This window comes from Cotesia glomerata, linkage group LG1 (assembly GCF_020080835.1).
Source record: "Cotesia glomerata isolate CgM1 linkage group LG1, MPM_Cglom_v2.3, whole genome shotgun sequence".
NCBI classification, from domain to species: Eukaryota; Metazoa; Arthropoda; class Insecta; order Hymenoptera; family Braconidae; genus Cotesia; species Cotesia glomerata.
This window is the reverse complement of record NC_058158.1, coordinates 31,057,768-31,085,232: the sequence shown is the minus strand read 5'-3', so window position 1 is coordinate 31,085,232 and position 27,465 is coordinate 31,057,768. Positions and strand designations below refer to the sequence as shown.

General features: G+C 32.0%; 1 protein-coding gene across 12 annotated transcripts in view; it reads left to right on the top strand.

Moving 5' to 3' along the window:
* The window catches only part of LOC123275435, a 322,124-nt gene that overhangs the window by 127,584 nt on the left and 167,075 nt on the right, over window positions 1-27,465 (top strand). For 5 of the 12 annotated variants that reach the window (XM_044743605.1, XM_044743627.1, XM_044743620.1 and 2 more), the window contains exons 1-3: window positions 7,971-8,227; window positions 24,391-25,317; window positions 25,702-25,992. In XM_044743605.1, coding sequence (XP_044599540.1) covers window positions 25,807-25,992 — 186 coding nt within the window. In that variant the 5' untranslated portion in view covers window positions 7,971-8,227; window positions 24,391-25,317; window positions 25,702-25,806. Of the gene's footprint in view, window positions 1-7,442; window positions 7,754-7,970; window positions 8,228-9,108; window positions 9,240-24,390; window positions 25,318-25,701; window positions 25,993-27,465 lie in introns of those variants that run through there. The other 7 variants (XM_044743645.1, XM_044743637.1, XM_044743571.1 and 4 more) reach the window with 6 other exon arrangements.

Below are 27,465 nucleotides of genomic sequence, written 5' to 3'. Positions count from 1 at the left end.
TTTTTTCTCTCACTATTATTATTATTATTTTTATTTTTATTTTATTTTATACTGCAATTACAAAGTAATAGTGACAGTGATAATTTTATAACATCTAATCGCAAGTTGTAAGTACAGAGCACATGAGTACTGTACCATACATTAGGATGGGTAATTAAATGTAGAGAATTATTATGACTGTAAATGGGATTTAGTTGACTCGTCGACAGTCGTTATAGTCCAAACATGCAATGACGAAATAGGAGGAAAGAGCTTTCACGCTTTATCCCGACATAGACGTGTATACATATAGGACAGAATAGCAGAGCACAGCGTTGAGATTAAACGCTGAATTTGAGGTATAGAGTCACGTGGACTTACATATAACATATATATCTTTATATTATATATTATTACGTGTGAGTAACAGTAGAGTTATATTCGATGAGTCAGAGACACTGGAGCAATATATAAGAGCCTACTGTTAAATTACAGTTGTATATCTGTGTTATATTAATCTTAAACTACTCTTTCTCTTTCTCAGTCTCATCTTCGGTGTCTCTCTTTACAATATACACATCATCTCACAGCTTGTTATCTTACTGTATTGTTACTTGTGGTGTGGCATCTTCAAGCAGTACAGCAGGTTTCGCATGGCTGTTTTGTATGTCCTTATTCTCTCCCCCTCTTTCTATCATTGTGTATCATCTACTCATCTGCTGTAATGCTGGTATGCTGAGATTTGACGTCAATTCTGTTGAGTTTAAGTTGCCGAACCACTCTGCTGTTGCTGATGCTTGTATACTGCTTGCAAAGCTGCAAAAGACAGAGACAATAATACATCCAGTAGTAAGTAGTAAGTAGTAAGTAGTCGAGTTTGAGTTGATGCTCTGATTTGTCGGTACACCGCTTATGCTTACCAGTTCTGAACTCCTGGAAAATACGCGTAGTAAAATTCTTTCAATGTTACTTATTCTGTTATTGTTTTCAGTTTTTTATAATAACAAGTAAAAGTAATGTTTTAATTTGATACGTTTGTCGTAGTAAATACTTTTTGTAAGAAAAAGTGTTTTAAATATATTATTTAGTGAAACAGAGCGTAAGTTTAAAATGATATTTTAATAGTGAAACATTGGAGAATAAAAATTAAATAAATCATAAAAATTTTAAAAGTCATAAGTCGTAAAAATTACTATTTGGAATTAAAATTGTATAAAGAAAAAATAAACAACTGTACGTATAGTTTATTATTTTTTTTTTTTTTTCGAGTATCAAGAAAAAGTGAAAATTTTTTTTTATTATTTTGTTTATTTTTACAACTAAAATACCAAGTTGTAAAAAATAAAAAAATTGATAATCATATTTTATTATTTTAAAGTACAAAAAGAAATAAATATTTTAATATTTCTTACTATAGTCTCCGTGATATTATTTTTTACCCATAGTATTTTTCTCTAAAAATTAAAAAATAACGAAATTTTTGGAAATAATTTCTATAAATAATTATCCAAAATTTAAAGTTTTAAATTACGTAATTAGTTCATAATTTTAAAAAAACCTTCTCAAAAAAATAAAAATTCGTCATCAGTTTAGATTATTGTAATAGTTGTCGTCTTCCTTATGAAAATTTTTACGGACCAACAGCTGAGTCTAAAAATATACCGGATAGGATGTAGATATCGAGGAATGTTTGAGTACCCACATACAACATCATGTGTGTCTGTATTTCTATTTTAAAATTTGGTGTACACGTTAAGATTTATTAAAGTGCATTCAATGAAACAAAAACAGAAAAACAGACCTTAATTTATTATTCACTATTTACAGATGTGTACTTGTCTCATTCTCCGCATTGTATTTATATTTAAATGCATTTACATTGTATCATACATTTACAATCCGAGTACATCACGACTGTATTGAGTTTAGACTCGCGGGATTCTGAATAAACTCAATACAGTGACGGAAAATAAGGCAGTACTAAGAGACACTTTTGGTTGTAGTTGGTATAGTATAGGATTTTATAGTATTCCCCCATGATTCGACCAAGGAGAATCACGCGACGGCTTTATAATATTCTGTTTTACGCTACTTTGTATGCCGTGGTATTCATTACGTGTCGGCGCACCGGTTTACCGCAGTATTTATACCTATATACATCCATATTATTTTTATTTTTATTTTCATTTTTATATTATATTATATTATATTATATACCTTTCTTAACTTTTTATGAAATGCATTTATACTATTTATTTTGTATGTTTACCTCTCGAGACACTTGAGTCCAAGTTTCCGCAGTGGAAACCGCGTCCGTTTCTAATTGCAATATACGGGCGTAAAAATATAAATAAATATAGAACATAGCGGTACAGTATTATACGGGTGTCAATGAAATAAAAATAAAATAATTAAGTTTGTTTGTTTTCTATCTATTTATTAACAACTAAACTTGTTTATTATAAATTATAAGTTTCGCTGGAACTGGAAATTATAGATATTATCGATAGCTTTCTCAAATAAATACGACACCTAGATTTTTATTTTATTTGAATATTTAAATAATAATAATTTTTATTGTCCCAGTAATGTTTATAATTAATGTTGAACCTTAACTTGGTAATGGTTAAACTTTTATTTTTTCTGGCATCTCGTTCGCTCTTTTATCACTGTCATGAAATGAGAGGATCAGTTGTATGTAATGAGACGATTCAAGAAAACGTGTACACGTAAAACTTATATATAAATTAGATGAGCTGGGAGGAGAGCGAAATCGTGTATCACATTTGTAACTTGTCTTTCATTAGTTGGTCTTATGTCGAATTACCTTGATTCCTTTATCTAAATACCTTTAATAATAATAAACGCTTCTACGTGAATATCGAATAAATCCGCCTGTATAATTTATGTTCGCAATTATAAATAATGTTTTGAATTTTCGACTCGGAGAAATAAGATCACAGTCTTAATATTTAGAATAAATTTCCGGGTATAATTTATCAAATTTTTGACTTTTTCTTTGTAAATAAATTATAATAAGTTTATGCTTTAATGAAATTCACTCTTGACATCGAAAGTGAAATTCTAGTGGAAAGTGAAAATTAAAACGAAAGTAATCATGCCAGCGGAAAAAAAAATTAAATAACTGTATGGCAAAACATTTTAATTTATTTCCAAAGTTTTGTTAATCATTTTTATGTCTTCAGGGCTCTATTGTTATTTATAATTAAATTATTTTCCTATAAACTTCATTATAAACATAATTTATTACCAATTATCCTGTAAATATCATCTAAAATTATCCATAAATTTAAATTATACAAATTAACGTTCATTAACTTTCCGACAGTGTGCCATTACTAAAATTTCTTATTTTCAAATTATGATATTTTTCAAGTACTACTAATAAAAATAAATCATTAATTAATTAATTTGAATTTTAACTTTGAATAAAAAAAAAATGTAAATAAATTACTGGCCGTAAGATAAAATAGATTTAAATTGAAAATCACATACTTATTAAAAACTAAATCAAAATACAATGTAAATGTGGATGATAAAAATCTTACATCAATTGAAAGAAAAAAAATGTAAAATGGTGCAAGAGTGAGTTTGTTAAAGATTGTGGTATTGGAAAGATGTTTTGAATGCCAGAGGGTAAAGCTTGCACAAAAAATTGGAAAGTAAAGCGCGAGCCGGAGGTACGGGAAAGCTCCAGAACCTTTCAAGATGGTGTACAAAGCATGAAAAATTCTTAGTAAAATATCGACAGCTCTCGTCTCGAAAGCTGGGAAACTAGAAATAGGAGGTAGGGCATGCGGCTTATCGCAGTTCACCGAGTCGAAGGGAAACGTGTATCCGCTTCCGTTACTATACTTCGATAAAAAATAATAAATAAATAAAAATTACTTTCTTTTTAATTATAACATCAATGCATCAATAAATAATTATTAAATAATAATAATACTAATAAAAATATTACTTATGTTATTCATAGAATAGAGTACGTGACGTTTTATTACTTTATTTATACAGATCGCGTCATTGTAATTATTTTATATCAGCGCCTTCAGTCGCAACAATAACAACCAAACAACTAACACATAGTCGACTTGTTCGTCATTTTTCATCAAGTTGTTATTATTTTTTTACGATTATGACTCATTCATCACATATGATACCGTCGGATGATATTTGATTCCTGCCAAGTAAATTAATGTAGAACCAGAACGAAACAGGCCTGAGCCTGTAGGATTCCTATTTTATATTCGATCGAATCTTAATATGTCGACAGACCTCTGTACTGATACACTCAACTCGCGACTCGCGACTCTTGACATTGCTTGGATTTATAATATAGATAGTAGAGTTGAGAGTATATCGACGGTGACCGGCATTTTCTATCTTCTATTTTGTTCCGCGACTTCGACATACGACGACAACGTGAGAGACTAGTGTGTATCAGCGACTCTCACACAGAATTGTAGGAAAGGTTAAGGTCGAGGTGTTGTATCGCGACGGAATGCAAGCTAAACAATTTATTGATAGTATCAAACTCTTGAAGTTTTTCTTCGATTCTACTTGTATTACAGTTTTTGGTTTTTATTTTCTATACAAGGATAATTACGTATTTCTGTAATGTAATATAACATAATATGTTATCGCATAACAGATTGTCATTCTTAAAATTCTCTTTTAGTTATAAATAATTAAAAAAACAACATTTGATTGTCAATGTCATTTTATAAGTTCTTTACTAAAAATTAATCAAGTTCGAAATCTTTCAATAAATAAATAATTAATTTTTTTTCATAATTTAACACAAAAATTTTTTTTTATTTGATGATTTTTATAAAATTAAATAATTTAATATTTAAAATTTTCTCAAATAAGTTTTCATTTTCTGAATAGTTATTTTGATTTTTAAGTTTAATCATTTTATTGTAAGATAATTTTTATTGAAATTTTGGAGTAAAAATTTTTAAATATCTATTTTTATTCAGTGAAAGTAAAATATTACGCTGATTTAAAACTGTCTATAATATTGTATATAGCTCTAAAAAATTTTTCTGTGAATGTGAAATTCAAATTAAAGTTCTCACTTGCTTTTAGAGAAAAAAACTCTTGACTTTTCGGCAAATTTTCTTCGGAAACTTTTTCTTTATTTCGGTATAGGTAGTGAGGAGGTCTCCCGACTACATATAGTATAAATAAATACATACATATGTGATGTGTGTAGAGATTTATATAGACTGTAAATAAGTGTGCGATATCAGCACAGGAGACTTAGACACCGAGTCGTTATCAGTTCAGCCGATCTCACTTGCGAGAGCTGTGACAGCGTGAATGAAAAAGAGAGAAGTAGCCATGCAGGACAAGGGATCGTATCCGCATCGGCACAGTGTAAAGAATAATTTTTTTATTATCAGTTCTTGTGCTCTGGCATCCTTTCCTATACGTACATATACATGCATACTTATAGACTTGTTGTCTCTCGGCCCTCATCTCGTACTTTGAGTAGAGGTTCGGACTCAACTCGAAGAAACGAGATTACACCGATGTATGCTGTTCTGTGTGCTGCTGTGGTACTGCCGCTTTGATTCCCCTCATACTCATACTCGTTTTCTCTATCCTTAGCACTGTCAGTATTACAACTATTCAACCTTTATTCTTTTTGTTCATTCTCTCAAAGGTCGGCGAAAATATTTTTTTCCTTTTAATTTTTAAACTCTAATTAAATTATTTATTTACAAAACAATCTTTGGGGTAGCGAATGATAATAATTGTTAAAAAAAAAAAATTTTTCATTTTTATAATACAGTTCAATTCCAGTTTAATAAAATAGTAACATGATCAGGATCACGGGTAATTGGATAAATAATGTTAATCAATTCAAACAATCATTGATTTGCAACGTTTCGTTTATATTCTTAAGACTTTATCAAGCTTTTTTTTTTTTTAATTTTTTTTTAAATATTATTGATTTTTTAGAAAATTTATAAGCAGCAATTAATTGTAATAAATTAAGAATTAATTTTAGAAAAAAATTTTTTTTGTTAAATAAAATTCAAAAATGATCACACGTTTGCTGATTTTTGAAGCATGACATTTTTATATTAATACTTTTCAAAGAATACTCATTTTAATGTACATTTTTAATTTATAATCCTTCAATGGATTTTGAAAAATAAATAAGTCAGTTACTTTAGGGAAAAAATTAATATTAAAATGAATTAAAGGACAAACGTAAAATATATATTTTTTAAAAATTTATGAAAAAGTTTGTGAAATTACTCAAACTTGAAATTATTTACAGAATTGCTTCAGACAATTGACTACTTATAGAAAAAAAAAAAAAAAGAGTAAAAATCGAGTAAATTTTAATATTTCATTTCTTACAAATTAAATAAAATTATATTTTTTATTTCAAATAAACAAATATAACCATCCTTGCAAAAGTTTCCTACACTATCTTAACAGATCTGAAAATTTCAGCAAGTAAAATTAATTTAAAATGATCAAAACATTAAAATCTACTTTTAATTTCACTCGTCATTTTAAAAAACATCCAATCCTCAAAAACAATTTCAAGTTTAAACAATCTTCCAAATAACATTTCCAAGAATCCAAAAAAATCCACCTGTAACTTTTCTCTCCAACTCTAACTCTAATTAGGTCACCGTAAATTAGATCAAATTTCATCTGAAAACTGAACTTAAAAAAATGTTAATTCTCGCCTTCTGTCTCCCCCTTCTTAATCTCATCCTCCTACACTAGCTGGTATTCAACACAATAAAACCCTGTACTCAGTATCTGCAGCGTAGACTGAACATTTCACCGACAGATCCACACATCTTTACATTTTCTGGGCAGTACTCAGTACTGATACTACATATACTAGACAGTACAGGAATAGTATTCCAGCGTAAGTGTGTTGGTAGTTGTCTTGTTCCTCACCCCGGGCGACCACCCACTCACTCACTGGGCTCGTAGCCGGAGTAACAAGGACAGCGACATAACTTCGACTACAACTACAACCACACCAGGGGATATAATATGAGTGCGTCCGAAGCAGAACCGTGTTGCCGGTTCTCCAGCTCGCAATACATACACAATCGACTATATCACCGTCGCCGTCTAAAAAGGAGCGTGTGTTTGTACGTAACAATATACATCTATATATCTATATGTATATATATGAACATCTACATATCTGTACAACTTTCAGGGGAAGAATAGTGCTTACTGGTGGGGAGCTGGTGGCGCATGCGCACAAGACAAATTATCGAGCGTTCGAGGAGCGGTGAGGCGACGCTGCGACGGATGAAAATAGTGGGGAGCTCCTGTTTTACCCTCTCGGTATCTCCGGCGGGGAATTTCGGTGGTGGGGATAAAAAGAGCGTAAATGTCGAGTGAGCTGGAGCTGTTTGTTTCCGGCGCGGTAGGGGGAGTGGCGCTGAGGTCGCGGACAGCCGCCGTCAGCTTAGGGACCAGTTCCAGCAGTCACCAGTCCGAGCAGTCGCAATTCCGTCGCCTAACCAGCATCGCTCGCCTCTTTTACCTTTTCACCCTCTCGCAAAACGCATCGAGACTTTAGTCGCAAAGCTGCATCAATTCGCCCGTGTCCCCCGTTTTCCCCACTCCCTTTAAGCCTCAACACCGCCACCGCCCCCCTCCTTGTGTCACCTCGTCGGTCGCGTCGTCGTTCAAAGATCTTCTCCTCGTAACGCGCCCATCGTCACGGCGCTCAGTCGCGAGTGGTGTCTAAACCTTGGTGAGATTCATAACACTAATATTGTTATTTTAACAAACCAACCTCTTCAATTAAACATTTATCCTCATAATAATAATTAATCATTATTATTAATAAAAATAACAATAATCATCATCGTTCGTGATTAAATAATAATATACGAGAAAAAGAAAAATTTTATTCAAAATATTACTCAGTTTTTTATTTGGTGATATATATTTATATTTGTCTGTTGGACATTTTTTAATTCAAGTTTATTTATTATTTAAATAATAATAATTATCATTGTTGTTAATTGAATAATTCAAGAGGATATTATTATTGAAAACAAGTGCAAGGCTGATATGAGACGGAAAAATATCGTGAAAATAATCAACACCGGTATTGTCAGTGAGATCAAAAGTAATTGAAGTATTATAAAAAAAAAAATAATTTATTAATTATTTTGAGTGGTCACTTGCTGTGAAATATTTTTCGCTGTTGGACTTTATAAACGTAAGTGTCATGATAATTGTTTTATTAAAAGTGTTTTTAACCAGCATAAACCACACACTACTCTTTTAAAATAATGATACTGATAATAATAATAATAATGGTTGTTAGTAAAATTAAGGAAACAAAGAAGTAACGTAATAATAAAACTCGAAAAAAATAAAAAAATAAACGCATCGCGGCTCGGAGGCTACCCTCTTGACGTGTCACGCGCACATCATAACCAAACTCGTTCCGGGTAATGCTCTATACTACGTAAAAGATCTAAGTGGTAGTTTTGAATTATATGTATATAAATACATAAATATAAAATATAAAATACGTATGCAAATAGTGCGATAACAGAGTTGAGGCAAACACACTTGATACTTGATACTTGTACTAAATATTTTATCGACAAGTGACTTAAACTTTCATTTCTGTAATAATAGCTCCAACGTTAATTAACGTTATCTGTGATTTTTTATTGAAAGCGTTCTATTACTTGAGTTTTATTTATATTTATATTTCCTAGTCATCGGAGTTTATATTTTTTGTTGCTGTAATTGAGTGATTCGTTGATTAAAAAAATAAAAAAAATCGGAGCACGGTCATACTATCGGCGATACAAAAATAATGACCGCGTGTTCCGGTTAAAGGTACGCGAGTAGTTAATGCCGAGAGGGGGAATTCTGCGCGTAGTACGTAAGTTGGATATCATTCGGTTTCGGAGTGCCGACAGTCGGCGATAAGCCATGCGATAAACGCTAAGTACGATAAATAAAGTATAGTAATGTCATTATACTTTATTATTTTCTTATAATATTTTTTATTTCATATTATAATAATAATTATCGTTAATAATTGCCATTAAAAGTTTCATTAAGACAAACACAATATCGCTGGCTTGAATAACAATTTCATTGAATTTTAAATTGAAATAAAATAAAAAAGTTAATACGTATCTTTTATATTAGTCATATGATATCAAATCATCATCAGGGTGACGTTAGGTTCGAGCGAGCATTTGAACGATGTACGTATTATAAGTTTTAAGTACTCGTATCCCCCATTGCTATATTAGATACAGAATTCAACACTGAACACTACTTCACTTAATTCTATTATATACATATAATAATAATAATAATAATAATAATAATAATAATATAAATGAAATTTTAAATACCGTCCGTGTCCATCTAACTCGCGCTCAATCTCTATCTTTTTCAGTGTCAGTGTGTTAAAAGTCTCCACAGTATTTTATTATTATATTGTATACTATGTACATATAAGCTTCTTCCCACATTATATGTCCACGTAGATGTAGACGTATGTATAATAATACGCTATAGAGTATAGAGTAGAGGCTGCCGAGAAATTAATATGATATAAAACCTGACTCGTTTATCTGTCTCTTGTTGTTTAGTCCGTTCTCTTTTTTAGCGAACTTTAGTTGAGTTGACACACGTATTCGCGTGACACATTCTCAGCGGACGAGCATTTAAATTTTACTTTTATCCTGGCGTGTGACTTAAATGTCGCGAATAACGCAACCCCGTGATATCTCAACACTATTTAAACATTGAGCTCAACCGAGATTGGTACTTGTTACTTGCTGGAACACTCGTTAGTTCGGTTGTTACATGTATAAATCTAAATATAAGCAATACCATGTAGTGTAGATAGATAGAAGCAGAATAATGTATAACATAATAAGGATTTCACTTGTTATGTGTGATTCGTGACTCGTTCGAGCCGAACCAGTCCAGTTATTCGTCACGGTTGCTTGTCACTGTTTATTCTTGGTGCTTCTGGGTCGCTGCTTATCGCCCTCGAAATTTCCGATCTGCAATATTTTAAAAATAAAACGTAGAAATTAAACGGCTTACGTAATGCTATGTACCAAGAAAATGTTGCGTTTTATTTGTTTTGTACTGATACTATAAAGCATTACATTATTATATGTATGTGTGTATGTATGTTTCTTTCCTTCACGGGCAACTGTAACCATGCTCGCTATCTACACTCGACCGGTCGCAATCTCGACATCCTGCCAGCAGGAATTCCGCAATCGAGTTCGACATACATATATATCTATATTTACACCATACACTACAACTTTATGTGTCTATATATTTATATATAAGTCAGCAATGAAAAGTCGAGGTTAAGTCGTGAACCAAACGCGTACGAATACATTTATATATAAATTTAAAAAGGTAATAGTCTATTTTTATCCGTCTTGAAAAGATTCTATGACATGAGTTGATCTCTACTTGAATTATTTGTTTTTTCTTCACCAGATAAAGTTTTAAATTCGACTATCAATTTTACAACTTCAAGTTTTTGTTGCTTTAGTAAACATTATATCATATTAAATATATAGTTCAATTACTTTTCCCTGATCGTGCACACTCGCAAACTATTAATCTTTCACGTCACGAGTAATTCAAGTTGCAAAAGTTACCGCGCCATATGCTTTGAGACGCGTCACGAGACTTGTGTAAAAAGCACGTGCGAATTTATATACAAGAGTTTCGAGAGTGAAGTAGCAGTACACCAGTCATGTTGGATTCCCTCCTTTTTTTTATCATTATTATTATTATTATTATTATTATATCACATATTATATTTCTTTTTTACTCACATATGCATAGTATGCATATAAATCCATTATATGTTAGTCTTTAAAAGCGCAACACTGTCACGGAATGCGTGTTAACATTTATAATGTGCTTGCACTTCCGTGTAGTAACTCCAAATGAGGTGCGTCACTACTCATCATCATCATCATTATAATTATTGTTGTTGTCATTATCATTAACTTTATTATTTTAACCATGATTGTCATAGGTCATTGTTTTTAAATAATTATTGTCATTCGTGAATTTTCCTCCTTTAATATTTATCCTATACGCAATGTGTACTCAATTTGTATACTCGATATTCAGCGCTAATAAAACGTAAACACTAAAGTGTAGACAAATAAAAACGGTGAGAGAAAGTGAGCTAGCTTACTCAGTATATATATATATATATATATCTATATATATATATATATATATATATATATATATATATATATATATATATATATATATATATATATATATCTATTATATTGTAGGGAGATGGTAGACGGCTTAGTGTTAGTTCCGTTGTTGAAGAAAAATGTGTATGTTAAGTATGCAATTCCTTAAGACGAAATCCTTGCCACTAGACGAAAGTTTTGAGAAAGATTGACTTCGGATGAGTGCGTACTCAAGTCTGATGTATGCTGCTGTTGCCTTTTTACTTTTTTACCTATTATAGAGAAAGCCACATAGTACATCACGAATGTATGTGAAAAAAAAAATTGGAGGCTAAAAAACGCAGAAAGGCTCAGTATTCATCGCGATATAAGATTTTTAGTATCCAGATGATACCGCATAGTCATCACTTGAATTTCTCATCATCCCACTCACCTCAAGACCCACTCACGAGGCTTTTATAAATTGTATATTATGATCGAGCGGTCTCCTTGAATCGAAATATATATATATATATATATATATATATATATATATATATATATATATATATATATGTGTGTATTGTAGATCGTACAGAAGAGAATGAGAATCAGTAAAGTACTGTACCGGTCAGTCCCGACGATGAGGGTCGCCATTTTAACACAAAAAGAAGATTGCGTATTGTTTCCAAGGCGATTAAAGATCTCAGCAGTATATTGAGGAGGCTATATATATGAGTGGGACGAGTGGATCCACGTAGGAGGAGACCTTTAATCGTTCGATAGCAAGCAAAGGAACATTGTATTGGAGAAATTGTTAAAAAAAGAAATAAAGAGAGAATAATAGCACCGGGAGAAGATGAGAGTTTAAGATAAATTCATTTCGTTCCGATGAAATCGCTTTTCAAGTGCTCTATTGATTTTTAAATATTTTTTAATTGCTCGTAAATTCACTTCAGTAATAGTCAAAATATGTATGTTTTATTTTATTAATACCAACAATAGTATTTTTAAACTGTTGGCTTTGAAATTTTACATATATATTTATTTATAGGATAAAAAAGAATTAAATTACGTCAGCATTGCCATCGAGAATCGATTGATATGTTGTGATTCGCGCTGAGCGAAAAAGACAAACTTTTGCGATAGTAGGCGCCGGAAATCCGCGCTCTTTCATCGTTCACCAGGAGGGCTAGATCAAAGAGAAAAAGTATGAAATAAAAATAAAAAAAAAAAAAAAGGCTATGATGATAATAATAATAATGATGATGATAACAGTAAAAAGGCATTGCAAAGAGTTATATTACACAGCTGTTGACAAAAAATATGACCGACTTTCTTTATATCCTTCGTTTGTACATTGATCATTAAGATTTTTCAATTTTAACACTTTTTCTTTTTAGCTTCTACGTTTACTGAAAAAAAATTCTTTACGCAGACAAATATTCTTGATTCGAGTAAATATTTTCTCTAATTCAAACAAAATTTTTACACCTAAAAAAATTACGATGTTTACATTTTTTACGATGTAACACAGTAATTTTTTGAAAGGTATTTAATAAAAAAAAACTTTCATCTTGTCATCGTAAAAAATCTAAACTGATAGAATAATTTTATAACTGTTAATAAATTGATTTATTCGGAAACGATTTGTTCATTTATTCAATTCAACTGAATATTTTTACTAGCTATTAATAGAATTTTTTTTTGTTAAAATTAAAGTATATTGATAAATTGACCTTCTATAATAAATATACGATGTTTGAATTATTTTCATCGTAAAAAAAATTCTGTAACTTATTGAAATCATCGTTCTATTACCTATTCATTTTATTTTCTCTCTTTTTTTAAAAATATTATTAATGGTCCTGATCTAATAGAATTTGTAAACTCACTTTTTATTCAAGGGTCTAAACAAATATTTATCAACTATTATTAAATATTTATTGAATCATCTAATGTCAAAAATCATATATTAAGCTAAGTAATTAATAACTTAAGTGTAATACATTAAATAGTAATTGGTAAAATAGAACTTGAAATTTAATTAGAAGGTAACAGTGTTAAAGTACATTGTTGACTTAAAATGTTAGCCAAGTAATTTTCTTCTTAAAATTTTCTTTAAAAATAAACTTCACAGCACGTAGACACATACTTCGTCACCTCTACACTATACATGCGTCTTCCAGAGAATCGATACTCTGAAGTCGAAGTAACTAAACTGGGAGTATCCCAATACTTTATAAATTTATGTGTCTGTGAAGTAAAGTTATAGATGCAGCAATTCGCGGAGTAGAGCAGACGTAGAGCAGAGTAGTAGTGCTTCCTATCCGGGGTTTTCCTTTTTTCTTCGGGTAAAACTTCATCCGTAGCATCGTAGCATGTTACGTTGAATTAAGAGCACCCAGTGCAATGTCCTCGGTAAATGCGACGACACGATATTGTATGGATGTCAATGTACATACTCACACAAATATATATGTCTATAAAGTGTGTTATATTAGTATGCATATACACCGATAAGATGATGGTGGTGGGTTTCACGTACGGGGAAGTGGCACCAGTTGCATCTTTGCATTAAAACGACGCGTGACGGGAGAGAAAAACCGTAAAGGGAATGAGCGAGAAGAGAACAAATAGGTTAGAGATCTCTGCTCTCTACTGGAAGTAAATAAAAGTAATATAAAGGAATGAGAGAGAAAATAGTATGTGTAGTATGTAGCATGTAGTCTATAGAGGGAGTTTAAGAGTGAGAGTGATGAGACTATTACGTTTTAGTTGTGTGAGGATGCAACTGAGTGAGAAAGCATAAAGGAACGGACTCGGTTTAGTCGGTAACGCGAGTAGAGTTTAAACCATTTTTATTTTTTTATCTCATCTGGATATATACCTATACATATTCCTATGTAATGTGTAAGCCATACATTTTTCACGACTCGCCTTTTCTTCTCATCTCTTACATATCTCATTTCGACTCTATCTTTCTTCTTTTCCTTTTATTTTATACATTTTACAGATATATCTCTTTTTGTTACTGTTACTAGTCTGTCACGTTAGTTATTTCCAGTGTTGTAGGCTGTACAATATTTATTATTTATTATGCACAATAATTCTACTCCGAGCAGAATTGTCTACACGTACAATTGCTCCACGTTATTATAATATATTGTGTAGTTTATTTTATTATATTATATTAGTGAATACGGAGACAAGGTGCTCGTAATTCTGACCCCGACATCTATAATATTTACGAGTAGTGAGCAACAACCGATGGTGGGTGTGCCTCGTTTTAATTTTAGCGTCGTGACAGACTTGGTCACGCGCGTGTGCGAATCAGCTAAGAGAAGCAAAGAGAAAGGTGCCGTTGACCTGCCGATCTAACCTACAAATATACATTATATATGTTATATGTTCAAGTATAAGTATATCTTTATTTTTTATCTCCATCTCCTATCCCGTTTATTTATGTTCTACTGAACGAATATAGTATCAATCTACCTTGTATGGCCGACAGCTCTAAATCCATTCAACTGAGTTTCAATTGGCCATGCCAATTCTCTTGTCCATTTCGCGGATAAATTCGTCTTTATATACGCTGAAAAAATCTCCTCGGTTGAAGAGAAATATTGTTGATTAAGGAACTAAATTATTTTGAAGACAATCTTACGTATAATTCAAGAATTTCTTGTCTTGAAACTCGCTTTCTTAGTGATAAGAAATTCCATAACTTTAATCGACAGTATATTATTATCTTTGAGAGTTACAATCAAATTTAACACCTATAACTAAGAATAGTTTAGTTTTACTTCAAGAATTTTGTATTCTTGGTTCAAGAAAATGTTTCTCCTATTCCTAAAACAAGTCGGTAATATCTTGAATAAATACTACGCGGAGAAAAAAATTTTGCTATAGGAACTCTATAGTAGTTAGTTAGTTGTAAAAAGTTCCAGTAGGTTAACGTATTCTTATAGTAACAATACCGTTTAGCTCCTGCAACTCTACATCATTGAGCTCTGAGAGCTAAACGTTATTTACCTCTCACAACTCTACAGGATCGTTCTGAGACTATAACAAATTTTTGGCAGTCTGCTTAGTAATTTTTTTTACGATTTAGCATTGATAATTTAATAAATAAATGCGGCAGAACGAATTTATATTGCCAACAATAATTGTATATGACAAATAAGAATAGTATTATAATAGAAATAAAATAATAATAGAACTTATATTACAAATAAAAATTATTTGTAAAATAAAAATATGGTCGTCACAAAATTATCTTATTTTTTTAATTATATCAATAAATGTTGGACATAAAATCACTACCGTATATGCACAAGAAAAGATAAATAAACGAAAACAAATTTTATTTTGTGTTAAATGGGGTCTTTTTAATGTATTCCGATAACTTATTACTTATCACAATATATTCAACTAATAAATTAAATTAACAGTCACTGCAAATGAACCTTGAAAAACCATAAATACAAAACTGTTCTAACGAAATTTAATTTCACAAAAAAAAAAACCTATTTCCTTAAATAAATAAACTGAAAACTTAATTGTCCTCATATATTTTTAATAATATGGATGAGTAACAAAATAATTCTGTTTGTCATTTTAGAAGGTTATGAAATATGTCAGCGCACTCCATTACTGCGCAACGTAGGGCGCTCCCAACTATACCGTTTGGCTCTGAGAACAATCCCGTAGAGCTCTGAGAGCTCAACAACATTGAGTTATCAGAACTAAATAACATTATGTTACTGTAACTCTACAACAAATAGTAAACTGTGTATAGTTGTGGTAACTACAGTTAGGTTACCAGAACGAAATTTTTTTTTTCCGTGTACCTATTTTTTTTTAGAAAAATAAATTCTTGAGTGAAATATGGTTTATCTTGTTTTAATAATCAAGTTTTTATTATTCAAGCCTAAAATTTTTGAATTAAAAAAATTTTTTTTTATCCAAAAGTTTCATGTAGTTTTTTTTTTCTCCAATGTTTTAATTTAGTATCAAAAGATTTCATATTACTTATAGTAAGTAATAGAGAATTTAACAGTGAATTAAACTCAAAATTAATTTGGGCATTCCTTGACTACTACGACTGGAAAATTTACATTTGCGATTGTTGTATTCATTTCCAGTTGTCGCCTGTAGATTCTACAGTGAATAGTAATAATAGTTGATAGAGAATAGAACGGAGATTTTCATCATTCACCCAGATATATAATATTCTCGCGCTGGAGGAAATAGCGAGTCGAAATTAAGCGACACATATATGTGTATATATAGACAGTTTATTTCATCCAAATAATTTTCTAATTCAGAACATAGTACGAGCGAATATAACCGCAAGAGATATTTGGGTTACATGTTATGTCGAGTCGTTGTACTGACCATTTCCATCGACATAATATGTCAGAGTATCGATGTACCTGTAGGTACACGTGTACCAGAATTCCTCAAACAGTCTCAATCTCGGAAATTTCGTAATTTAGTTTCGATTCAGCTCTCTGTATCCGAACCGGTGATTCTCGGATCGATCTAATCGCTGCATTTGATTAATGCAAGATCGATCCTCGCTACGTCAGAGTTGAGTGGAGATTCCGATCGGATCTCTTCTGCATTTGGACAGACAAGTTTAAGCTTTACGTGCGTTGAATTTTTATTGCATACTCTACCTCGTGTTTACTTTTACTTGTAAATATACAGCACACCCTAAATCTATGACTTTAATCTTAATCTCTAATCCATGTAATCGGACATCGAGGATTATCTAGTGTAGTAGCACACTAAAAACATTTTTTTCTCTTTTTCACCGTATAATTAAAAAAAAAAATGTTTTTTCAAGTTCTTTTATTGCCTCGCAAAACTTTGTATGCTCAAATAAAAAAATGTGATATTTTTCACAGCATAAACTCGAATATAGTACAAACTCGATATGTAATAAATCACAATAAATCATTTGTGTTGTTATCGATGTGTTTACGATCGAGAAACAATATTCGTGTTTAATTTCAGCGGTAAAATATCGAATGAAAAAATACGTGATAGCTTTGGGTGTTATATTTATCCGGGTTATTATTTTATACAGCAGTCGGTCGGTTACGTTAGGTATATTAATTTATTTTATCTATCAAAAGAATAAATTAAAAAAACATGCTGTCGAGAGCTACTGGTCATGGAACTTACTGGAGTGCAGTGAAACCGCAATCATGACAGCGTTACTCCGTAGCCCGAAGCTTGCTCTTTTTATTCACTCTTCACTCTTCACTCTTTCGCTCTGCTCTGCTCGGGTTTGGGCACTTTATTTCTGTTTACCTCTCTCTGTATCTCTATTTACCTCACACGATACACACTAGAGATCGAATAACCCTGTACTGTGTCGCGAATACCGGCCGTGGGGAGCCTCTGCTCTATATGCCAGTACTATACAGTACTGGGCATCATTTGATACACCCGTATCACCAGTTTGCCGCGTTATTTTTTCGTTAAATTGCCGTTATAGCTACGCTGTTAACCCCCGCTGGCAGTGCTCTGCTCTACCACTTCTACCTTTCCCGTCATCGTTTTACCGATATATAAATATATAAATAGCTGTGGGCCTCGTAAGTGAATTATAGTTACGCCCACTGCATTTTTTTAACTTTTTTTTCGCTTATTCGAATGCATTGGCGGTGTGCGCTAGAAAAAATGTTCCGACTGGAAAAAGTAACGAGATGTGTTATACGTAAAAAACCGACTCGTTATTTTTTATGTGCATTTTCACATGACCACCTGTGCTGTTTCACTTCTATTTCCTATTATTTCTGACTCCCCTGTCACGCTGAGTGGTAGGTGTGTGTTGTGTTGTGTTGTATATGTACATATACAGTGAAAGTATATTTAATGCCCACTTTTAAAATAATTGTTCCGACCATGTTACATTTTTGGTTATTTTTTCCTTGCGCCGAATTCAACAGTAATCGATTCCGGCGCTATTTTTTCCCGCATGATATGTTATCTTAATCACTATGAATGAGTCATACGTTGAGCAAATAATTTTATTATTAATCATTTTTTAAAATCAATCATAAGTTTTTATTTTTTATTTAAAATTGTTAATATGAAACACACGAAAAAAACTTGATAAATAAATAATAATTTTTAAATTAAGTACTTTACATTTTAATATAGCAATTAGAAATTCCTTTAGTTTTTTCAGTGGAATTTTGATAAATAGTTTAATAATTTCTAAAAGAATTAAAAAACTAATCAGGAAATAAAAATTTTTTCTTTGCTCAATCACAATGCACACATCCATTATTACTCAGTACTTATGAAAAGAACAATAATTTATTACGCAAACAAAACTACTTTTTGTCTTCTTATACATACGAATTTTTTTTTCTACGTGGAATGAAGCAGGCCATGAAGTCTGAGTCCGCCTTTCGTCCTGGTCGCTGTCGCCATAATTGCCTACTTGATAGTTTCGTTGTGAAAACAGATATAAATTGTTAGTTTTCGTCATCTATATATACATACATATATACTTGTCCCTTGATTCATAAATAATAATACAGCAACGATGATAACAATTCTTATAGACATAGTTGGTATTATTATTGACTAAATTGAGTAGCCTTTTATATAACATAATATCAAGCTTTTATTTAATGGATGTTACTAACAATGTATCATTTTTAAGGACGCAAGTTAACTGCTTAACCAAGCGTATCAATCTGTCTTGAAGTATACATTTTGCGTTACGCTTATTAATTTATCTCTAATACTTGTATTTATACATTATCACACATTTATATGCTTTGTATGTGCTGTGTATTTTTATTTGTATTCCGTTAATATCAGTATGACTAAACATTTAACCGCGAGATGGCTGACATATCGATGGACGCGCTCACTTGTGAAGATATTCGATCGTGTGAACTTAGCGTATGATGCTTCCATATCACTAGCAGCTTTTATACATACCAGCAAAAGTGAATAAACTCGGCACTAGCAGCGAATATAGACCATGGACCTGGAAATGATTTTTTAACATTTCCAAATGACTAACTCGGATTTTATCTCCCGATGGGAAGAGTCAAAGAGCTCTCACCTATCATTCGTGCCTTGATATTCCAGCCATATCATCGCTTTTACTCTTTTGTGTTTCACCATTTCGTTTAGTAGATTCTCTATTGATATTACTTTTATTTTTATTTTTACCTTTTTTTGTTTGTTTGTTTTACTCGGTTTCCCTATCGTTTTTCATTCAGACCAATCACTTGACAGTACGCATAATCAATACAAATTAACGTTATGGGTTCGGCCTTGCATCCGCTGATCGTATTATCCAATCGATAAAACTTTATTTCCATTATCATATCTGTTTTATTTTTTTTTAATACAAAAATAAATATACCTGCTGTTACGTAAAAACCCGTTTTATTCATTACGTTCATTACTCAGATTTATTTTTATTTTCAATCATAATTGCGGGTGCCATTTTTATTTTCAATGAGCTGGGTTTTCCATTAACCTGAAAAAAAAAAAATAAATAAATAAATAATGATAAAATACGTATACATTGAGGATTTAATAATGCCTAGGTTGAAAGTAGGTGTGACGATGTACTCATATATATTGTACTGTGATGCAAACGAGTCATCATATGTTAATTTTATAGATAAAAGATATATATGTGTATCGTGTGTAAAATATAGGAGTAAAGTAACAACTGCGATTACGAGTTTTTACATATATATCGACACAAGTTGCCTGACTCGTATGCATATATGTCAACAATGTGCATATTCAATAGCTCGGAATTAATCGCCGATAACGAGGTTTACGGTTCTCTGACCAGCCGACGCTGAACTGAACAAGAGAAAGACCGGTTCGGTCACAGGACCCTTGAGAAGATGAGAAATATCATATTCCCGGAGTCTGAAATATTCATCGGTTATTTCTGCTTGCCATCGCTGTCTACTATTTATTATTCATCTTTCTCAATTATTTTTAAAAAGATGTTATTAAGCAAATTGTTCAATGTAAATATCAGAGGTTGAAATGTTGAGACATCATTTGCTTTGAAAACGGCTGACAGCCACAGAATAAATAAATCTGGTAAATTTAAGTATGCAGTATTTAATGAGTCTAAGAGTGTTTCTTATTAATTAGTTGAGTGCATGACTAATTTGCAATGAGAAATTTTTACTGAAAATTTTCTTCAAATAAATAGTTTGGGTATACATTTTGATAATTAAAAAATTGAAAAATTAAATAAAAGAGAGAATAAAAAAACAAAAAATATGTGGTGAAAAAAGCGAAAATTTTTTTTATTAATTTGAATTCTAAAATACTTCGAATCGGGTGTAATCAAATCAGTTTAGTCGATTGGATAGAACTAACACGAGCATCAACGGAGGCAAACCAGTGTGTTAGAGATTGAAAAACACAAAAAAAGGTATTGATTCTCCTGTCACGTATACAATAGGCCGCTAAATCAGCATATCAATCTATTTTATTTAACTCGCGTGATAACTAATAATAATCGCTATTATCCTTCCGAAATTAGTTCAAACTAGGTAAAAAAAAAAAGTTAATTACCACCGGCATTATAATTTACTTGCTTCGGAATTCGTCGCATGTATCAACTCACTATAAAACTTTTTTCCGCTATTTTCATCACGAACAGCTCTACTCGGTCATGATTTGAATAGTTATACAGAAATTCATTTTTCATTTTTTTTTTATAAAAGGTAGATCACATAAAAGACTTTTATACATTGGTGTAGATATATAATATACATAGTAGACTGAGAAAAAAATAATGCGAGAAGTGAAGACGTCACATCGCTTAGTCTCAACTCTCGACCTTCTTAGTGTAAGCGGCTTGTCAGAGTACTCGTCGGGAAAATTACGATCTCTGTCTCATCTACTCATCGGTATTTTCATTCATTCTCATTTATTCGCAAATATCGTCCTCACTTTTACACACTGAAACACGTGAACATTATATCGATTTATTTCCATTTGATGTTTGTTTATTATCTTTATCTGATACTGCACTGCATTGAACCAACTCCATATTAGATGTATCTCGAAAACATAATCACAATGTCTGCAATAAAATAAACTGCTCTTTTCATTTAATTTACATTAAAGCTAAAAAATTTGTGTTTAAACACGAATTTCAGGTCAATTAACCTTTTTGTTCTGGACAATTTATCTTTTAACGTTTTTATCTCTTCAAAAAATAATAGAATTATGTTGATAATTCCAAAGCTATACCATGTTGATTGCCTGTTGACGATTCGTTAATTTTTACACGATCAAATATCATTTCTAACGTTTTTAGTTGATTTTAACATTTGACAGAAAAAAAATAGTTATTTTGGATACATATGCGCAAAGGTAGAGAATCTGACGGCTTGAAGTGACGTCACGAGTTTGAGGCTATGGGCACATTCTTATCAAGACCGAGTTAGTTATCCGGCCGAGCGAAGCGAGTGTGTATCGATACGTGTGCGAGGAAAGTAGACTCAACTAAAGTTGGCCAGATATCATACATTTTAAATAATTTTAATAATTAAGATTTTGAATAATAAAATAATTCTCTATTAAAATTTTTTTAAAGAATTTTTCTCTTTAAATCAAAACGATAAAGCCCTTCTAAATGATTTTCTTGGTTCAAAAATTCTTCTTTCGAATCAAGTCAATTTTTATTTCAGTGTATAAGAAAAATATCAATTCCATCTAAAGATCCACCTCGCAGTTAGATTTATTATTATATGCGGATATCAGTCAAACAGCTGTCTTGATATGTGTGTCATGAATGTAATACGGACACTTGAGAAAATACCTTCTGGTAGTATCATACGAAGACACTTGGTACAGTTGAGTAGAGTTAAATAGAGGTGGTACTGATCGTGTAATACGGTAGCAGCGAGCGATATGAACGATATGGGCCTTCCCTCAGACGAGGTGCGCGATAAGTCTCTCTAAGTGATTTCCACCGGATGAGAATGGTTAAACCTGTGGTTTCACTTTGGATGGAACGACCGTCGATGATAGTTATCTTACGACCATATATATGTCCACTTATACATACATTATGTATAATGTGCAGTAATGTAGCATGTAGAAATAAATCAAAGAGTGGACATTATGCAAGTGGCGACGACAGCTGCGGCTGATACTCTTACCCTCGATCAACCATCGTAATCTAAAAGGTAACAACTCGGTCTAACTATCTACACGGTAATATTACGTTATACAGTATACAGTATATGACATATAATATAATATAGTATGTACATTTAGATGATGTATGTTATAACGTAAAAGGATAAGGAGTAGGAGGTATTGAGAAACAAAAGGAGTAACTAACATACATTAAAATAGTATAGCTTAGTAGCACGATACGACAGTGAGGGCAAAAATTCGTGCAATTGGATTGTTAGAGCTAAACGCACGCGATAGTGTTTGGCGCCGATCGCGGATCGAGATATCGATCGAGACCATTGCTCTACCTCCCTACCACCTTCTACCCCCGTACCACTTAAGCTTGTCGAGCGTGCTTGCCTCGATTGTTGCGCTTTCGAAGTAACAAATTTAAAACTTGCCGTGTTCAGCGCTTGTTTATTATTTTTGTCCCCTTTTACTTTCCAGGCTCTTTACTCTACCTTTCTTTCTCTCTATCTCTAAACTTAATTCAGTAACATATGATAATCAAACAATTACAGCAAACAATAGACAATACACTGAGATAAAAAAGTAGTTACTGTCTAAAATTTATTTTGAGGTTCAAGAATTTGTTAAAATTGGCCATTTAAATTTTTCTTAATAGTAAGGTAAAAACCCCAATAGATGATCATGTACCAGTATATGATCACTCCATGTATTTTTGTACCTACACGGAAAGAACAATAACCAACTGCACATACTCGTATAGTATACTCCGTGATATCTATAGTGAAAAAAAATTTCAGACTATAGTCAATATCCTTTAAAGTATACTAAATTATTTTTGGACTGTACTCAGTGAAGTTTTCGATTTAATCGATTAATTTTTCTGGTTATATCGCGTAAAATTTCACGGGATATAATCTGAAAAATTATTTCGTGTAAATTAAATTATACTCGGTTGAAATTTGGATTATGCCCAAGGTGACTCCGCCAATTTTTTTTTTTTTAGCGCCTGCGCACTTAGCATTATCATATCTATTATGTATTTTAAATATTAGGTTAGTCAAATATTGTTTTAAATAATTATTACATACATTAAAAACATTTAAGGAGCATTAAAGCACAATTTTTCCGATAATTTGGGGTTAAAAAATTTTGTTTTCTTTTCTTAGACTCTTCGAACTTAAAAATGTTAGGCTAAGAAAAAAATATTTTTACACATCAAAATATATAAATAGTTACATTCATATAATTCACTGATTATATTTTAATTAATGTCCAATATGCTGATTGACTATAACTCACAAATTATAAACAGCACTTTACGCGCAGGCGCTAGAAAAAAAATTGGCGGAGTCACCGTGGGCATAATCCAAATTTCAACCGAGTATAATTTAATTTACACGAAATAATTTTTCAGATTATATTCCGTGAAATTTTACGCGATATAACCAGAAAAATTAATCGATTAATTCGAAGACTTCACTGAGTACAGTCCAAAAATAATTTAGTATACTTTGAAGGATATTGACTATAGTCTGAAATTTTTTTTCACTATGGATATCACGGAGTATACTATACGAGTATTTGCAGTTGGTTATTGTTCTTTCCGTGTATATTTTTGAATATAGATATACAAATATATGGAGTGATCATATACTGGTACATGATCATCTATTGGGGCTTTTACCTTAGTATTTTTTCTTTCAGTGTAAAACAATAAAATACTATGCTGGAAAAAAAAGATATTTACTTGAAAAAAAGAGATATTCTTCAACCAAAAGAAATTTCCTAGTTCAGAACTTTTTAGCTTGATTCAAGACAAACTCAAAATGATTTTTTTGATTCAAGAATTTTCCTTTGAATCAAGTTAATTTTTTCTTTCAGTATACAAACAATAAAATAATATAGATAGTAAATCCATATTAAACAATAAATCCCGAATGTAAGCTTTTGCATCCGCAGTAACGCGAAATTTCGCTTTTTGGTATGTTTCCAGATTATAGCAGAGTTCGCCTGCGGCACGTGCCAGGAGTGGACCGAATAAATGACGTAAATCCGAGGAACAGAAAGGGACGTTACGCTAATTCGCTGGTCCCCTACCCCTCTATCCTCCTCTCTCCTTTTATATTTATCCCATCTTTCTCTTTTCCTCTCTCTTTCTATTTCTCTTCTCTCCTACTCTCAACTTAAAACTCAAAACTGTCCTGCTCTGTTTTCCGCAACCTGGACTTAAATCTCACGACCTTACAACCCAAATCGACCTTTCGACCCGTCAGTATACCGACACGTCGTCGCACCCACTTCTCCATCCCTTGCTTTTTATCCTCGACCATCATAACCCAATTCGCACATCCTTTTTTCCCACATAGCCGCACTGCAGCAGACACCAGATTACTGACATACTGAATCACGTCCAGTTGATACCACATCAGTCGTCTCCTCAAAACACCAACAGTCTCAGCCATCGACACGTCAAGTGATATTGATAGATCAACATATCAGTCTATCAGCGGAGGATTTACTTAAATAACAATAAAAGTATCTATTGTGCACTTGCTAAGTTACGGCTTGGTATATTTGAAGCTTTGACAGTTGAGAGCTTTGGCTAAAAACTCACGAATCTTGAATAATTATTGTGCGAGTGTCCATTGTATTTTCTTAGCCTACTCCGACTTACGGCCTAGATAAAATTGAGCAACGAGACACAATAATAAATCTAAAAGTCGATATATCTGTTAATGGATTAACGACAAACGACAAATTATAATTGAATATACCTCACGATATTTACTATCAACAAAGTGAGTTTAAATATAAAATCCAATACTAAGGATAAAGTATAAAGAGTGATTGAAGAATAATTCAAACTGAATATATTGAAAAATAAATCATCGGGTGTAAACGGCAATAAAACAATTATAAGGTAGATATTTATTATTTATTTTATTGAGGAGAATAAAGTCCGGTTGATTTATGATTAAATGCTTGAACTTTTATTTATAAAATAAAATAATAGTTATTGTTATTGTTGGGTATGCTTGGTGTAAAGCAATAAAAATATTAAAAATAGTTGTTTTATGAGCAATCAAGATACTTGTTGTATTACTGCTACTAAACCAACATAAACAGCGTTATTTTTTAAATGACTAAATGTAAATGTAAATGTCTATTACGATTTTATTCTCCGTCAGCAATAAATATTAAAAGCAAGATTGCTTATCAATTGATTTAGTTTTTAAAAAATAACTTTATATAGTTAATGTTAAATACACCCACTGATACTAACATGATGTATATAATAAACTAGTAACCGGCGCGTGTTCTAATTTGACGACGTCCGGAAAAGTTACGAGAGAAAAAAGGTACCAACCTGAGGATTCGAGAGCTATCAAATAAACACGAGGATAATAAGATGGCAATGGTCAACATGAACAACCTGCTTAATGGCAAGGATTCACGCTGGCTACAGCTTGAGGTCTGCCGAGAGTTTCAGCGCAACAAGTGCACCAGGCCTGACACGGAGTGCAAATTCGCTCATCCACCAGCCAACGTCGAGGTCCAGAACGGACGAGTAACAGCCTGCTACGACAGTATCAAGGTTAGTTTCTTTATCAATTATCATTATTATTTTCATTTTTATTTTTTATAATATTTACATTTCATTTTATAAAAACTATATCCACCGCCTACTCTGTGCGTCATACATCTCAGTGCATGCTTTTATTTTTATTTTATTTATTTTCAATTTTCATGCCGTACATTATACATTATCTCATCCATAAACTTTGATTATTATAAATACAATATAATATAGAACAATACAACGCTGGCTTGAAGGCTTGATCGAAAAGATAAGCAAGATAAGCTGATAGAAATTCTCTGTATGTAAGCTGCTTCAGCTTATCGCGACGAAAATATATATATGCCATACACAATATACCTGTGCCTCTTATCGTGCGCGCGGCCAATAAGCACTTGTCAATAACGAATAACAAAGTAGTTTTGTTATTTTGCTGCCACTATTTTTATCTAAAATCATTAGAAAAAGTAATAAAATCATTATTCTCTCCTCAATAAATTATTTCAAGCCAAGCAAATTTTAGCTTTTAAATATAATAGTATTTTTTTCTAACAATTGTTTCGAAGAAAATACGATAGATTTATCGTGGGTAAATATGTGATTCCAAGGTCGAGATAGATGCGAAATTGATTGCGCAACCCGCTGTTAATGAGCGCGACAGGCGTGGGTGCGAACAGGCCAAGTGATTGACGTAATCCGTCGCGATCTCGCGCTCCGACTGTTTTATTTTAACACACACGTCTCTGTTATTTGTTTATCGTCGCAGTGCTAAAATTTAACTAAATGAATTTATTATTTTCACTTTTTTATTTTTTTACTTCCAAGCGAACCCAGACGGAATGTATGGATCGCTTTATATAGCAAATAATGCTCCTGTCGCACAGTGATATGCATGGATAGAAATTTCATTTTCCGAGAAATTTAATTTCCCGCCGCGACACCAAAGCCTCTATTCTTCCCATCTCTCTTTCTCAGCTGTTAACACTCTCCGAGTGCATGCTGTTTCGGGCACGTTTCACTGTCGGAAACATCCGTGTCCGTCTATCCATCCTCCCGTTGGTCGCTCCTCGTTTCTGTGTCTGTCCGTTAGATATTATATCCAGACTCAAAAACCCAAATAACATATAACTTAACTTACATCTACATTTACTCGAAGCATAGATATGCTAAGCCTTATTCAACTGTCCTGAGATTGTAAGATACTTGCTGAAAGACGATATTGTCCAACGCAGCTCGACCGCGACCTCGTTCCGCAAATGCTACTCGATAACTCACGTTTTAACAGTTATCCAATAGCTAAAGCTCTTTCTCAGCTTGAATTATTATTTTGATTTTTAAGAGTTCGTGATCTTTTTACGTGAAAAATTACCGTCATCTTTAATTAATTAGACACACTGGAAAAAAACAACACTTGATTCAAGAAAAATTTCACTCTTTTCTGGAGACATTCAGTTTTTGATTAGTTTAAGAAACTGACTTTTGAATCAAGAT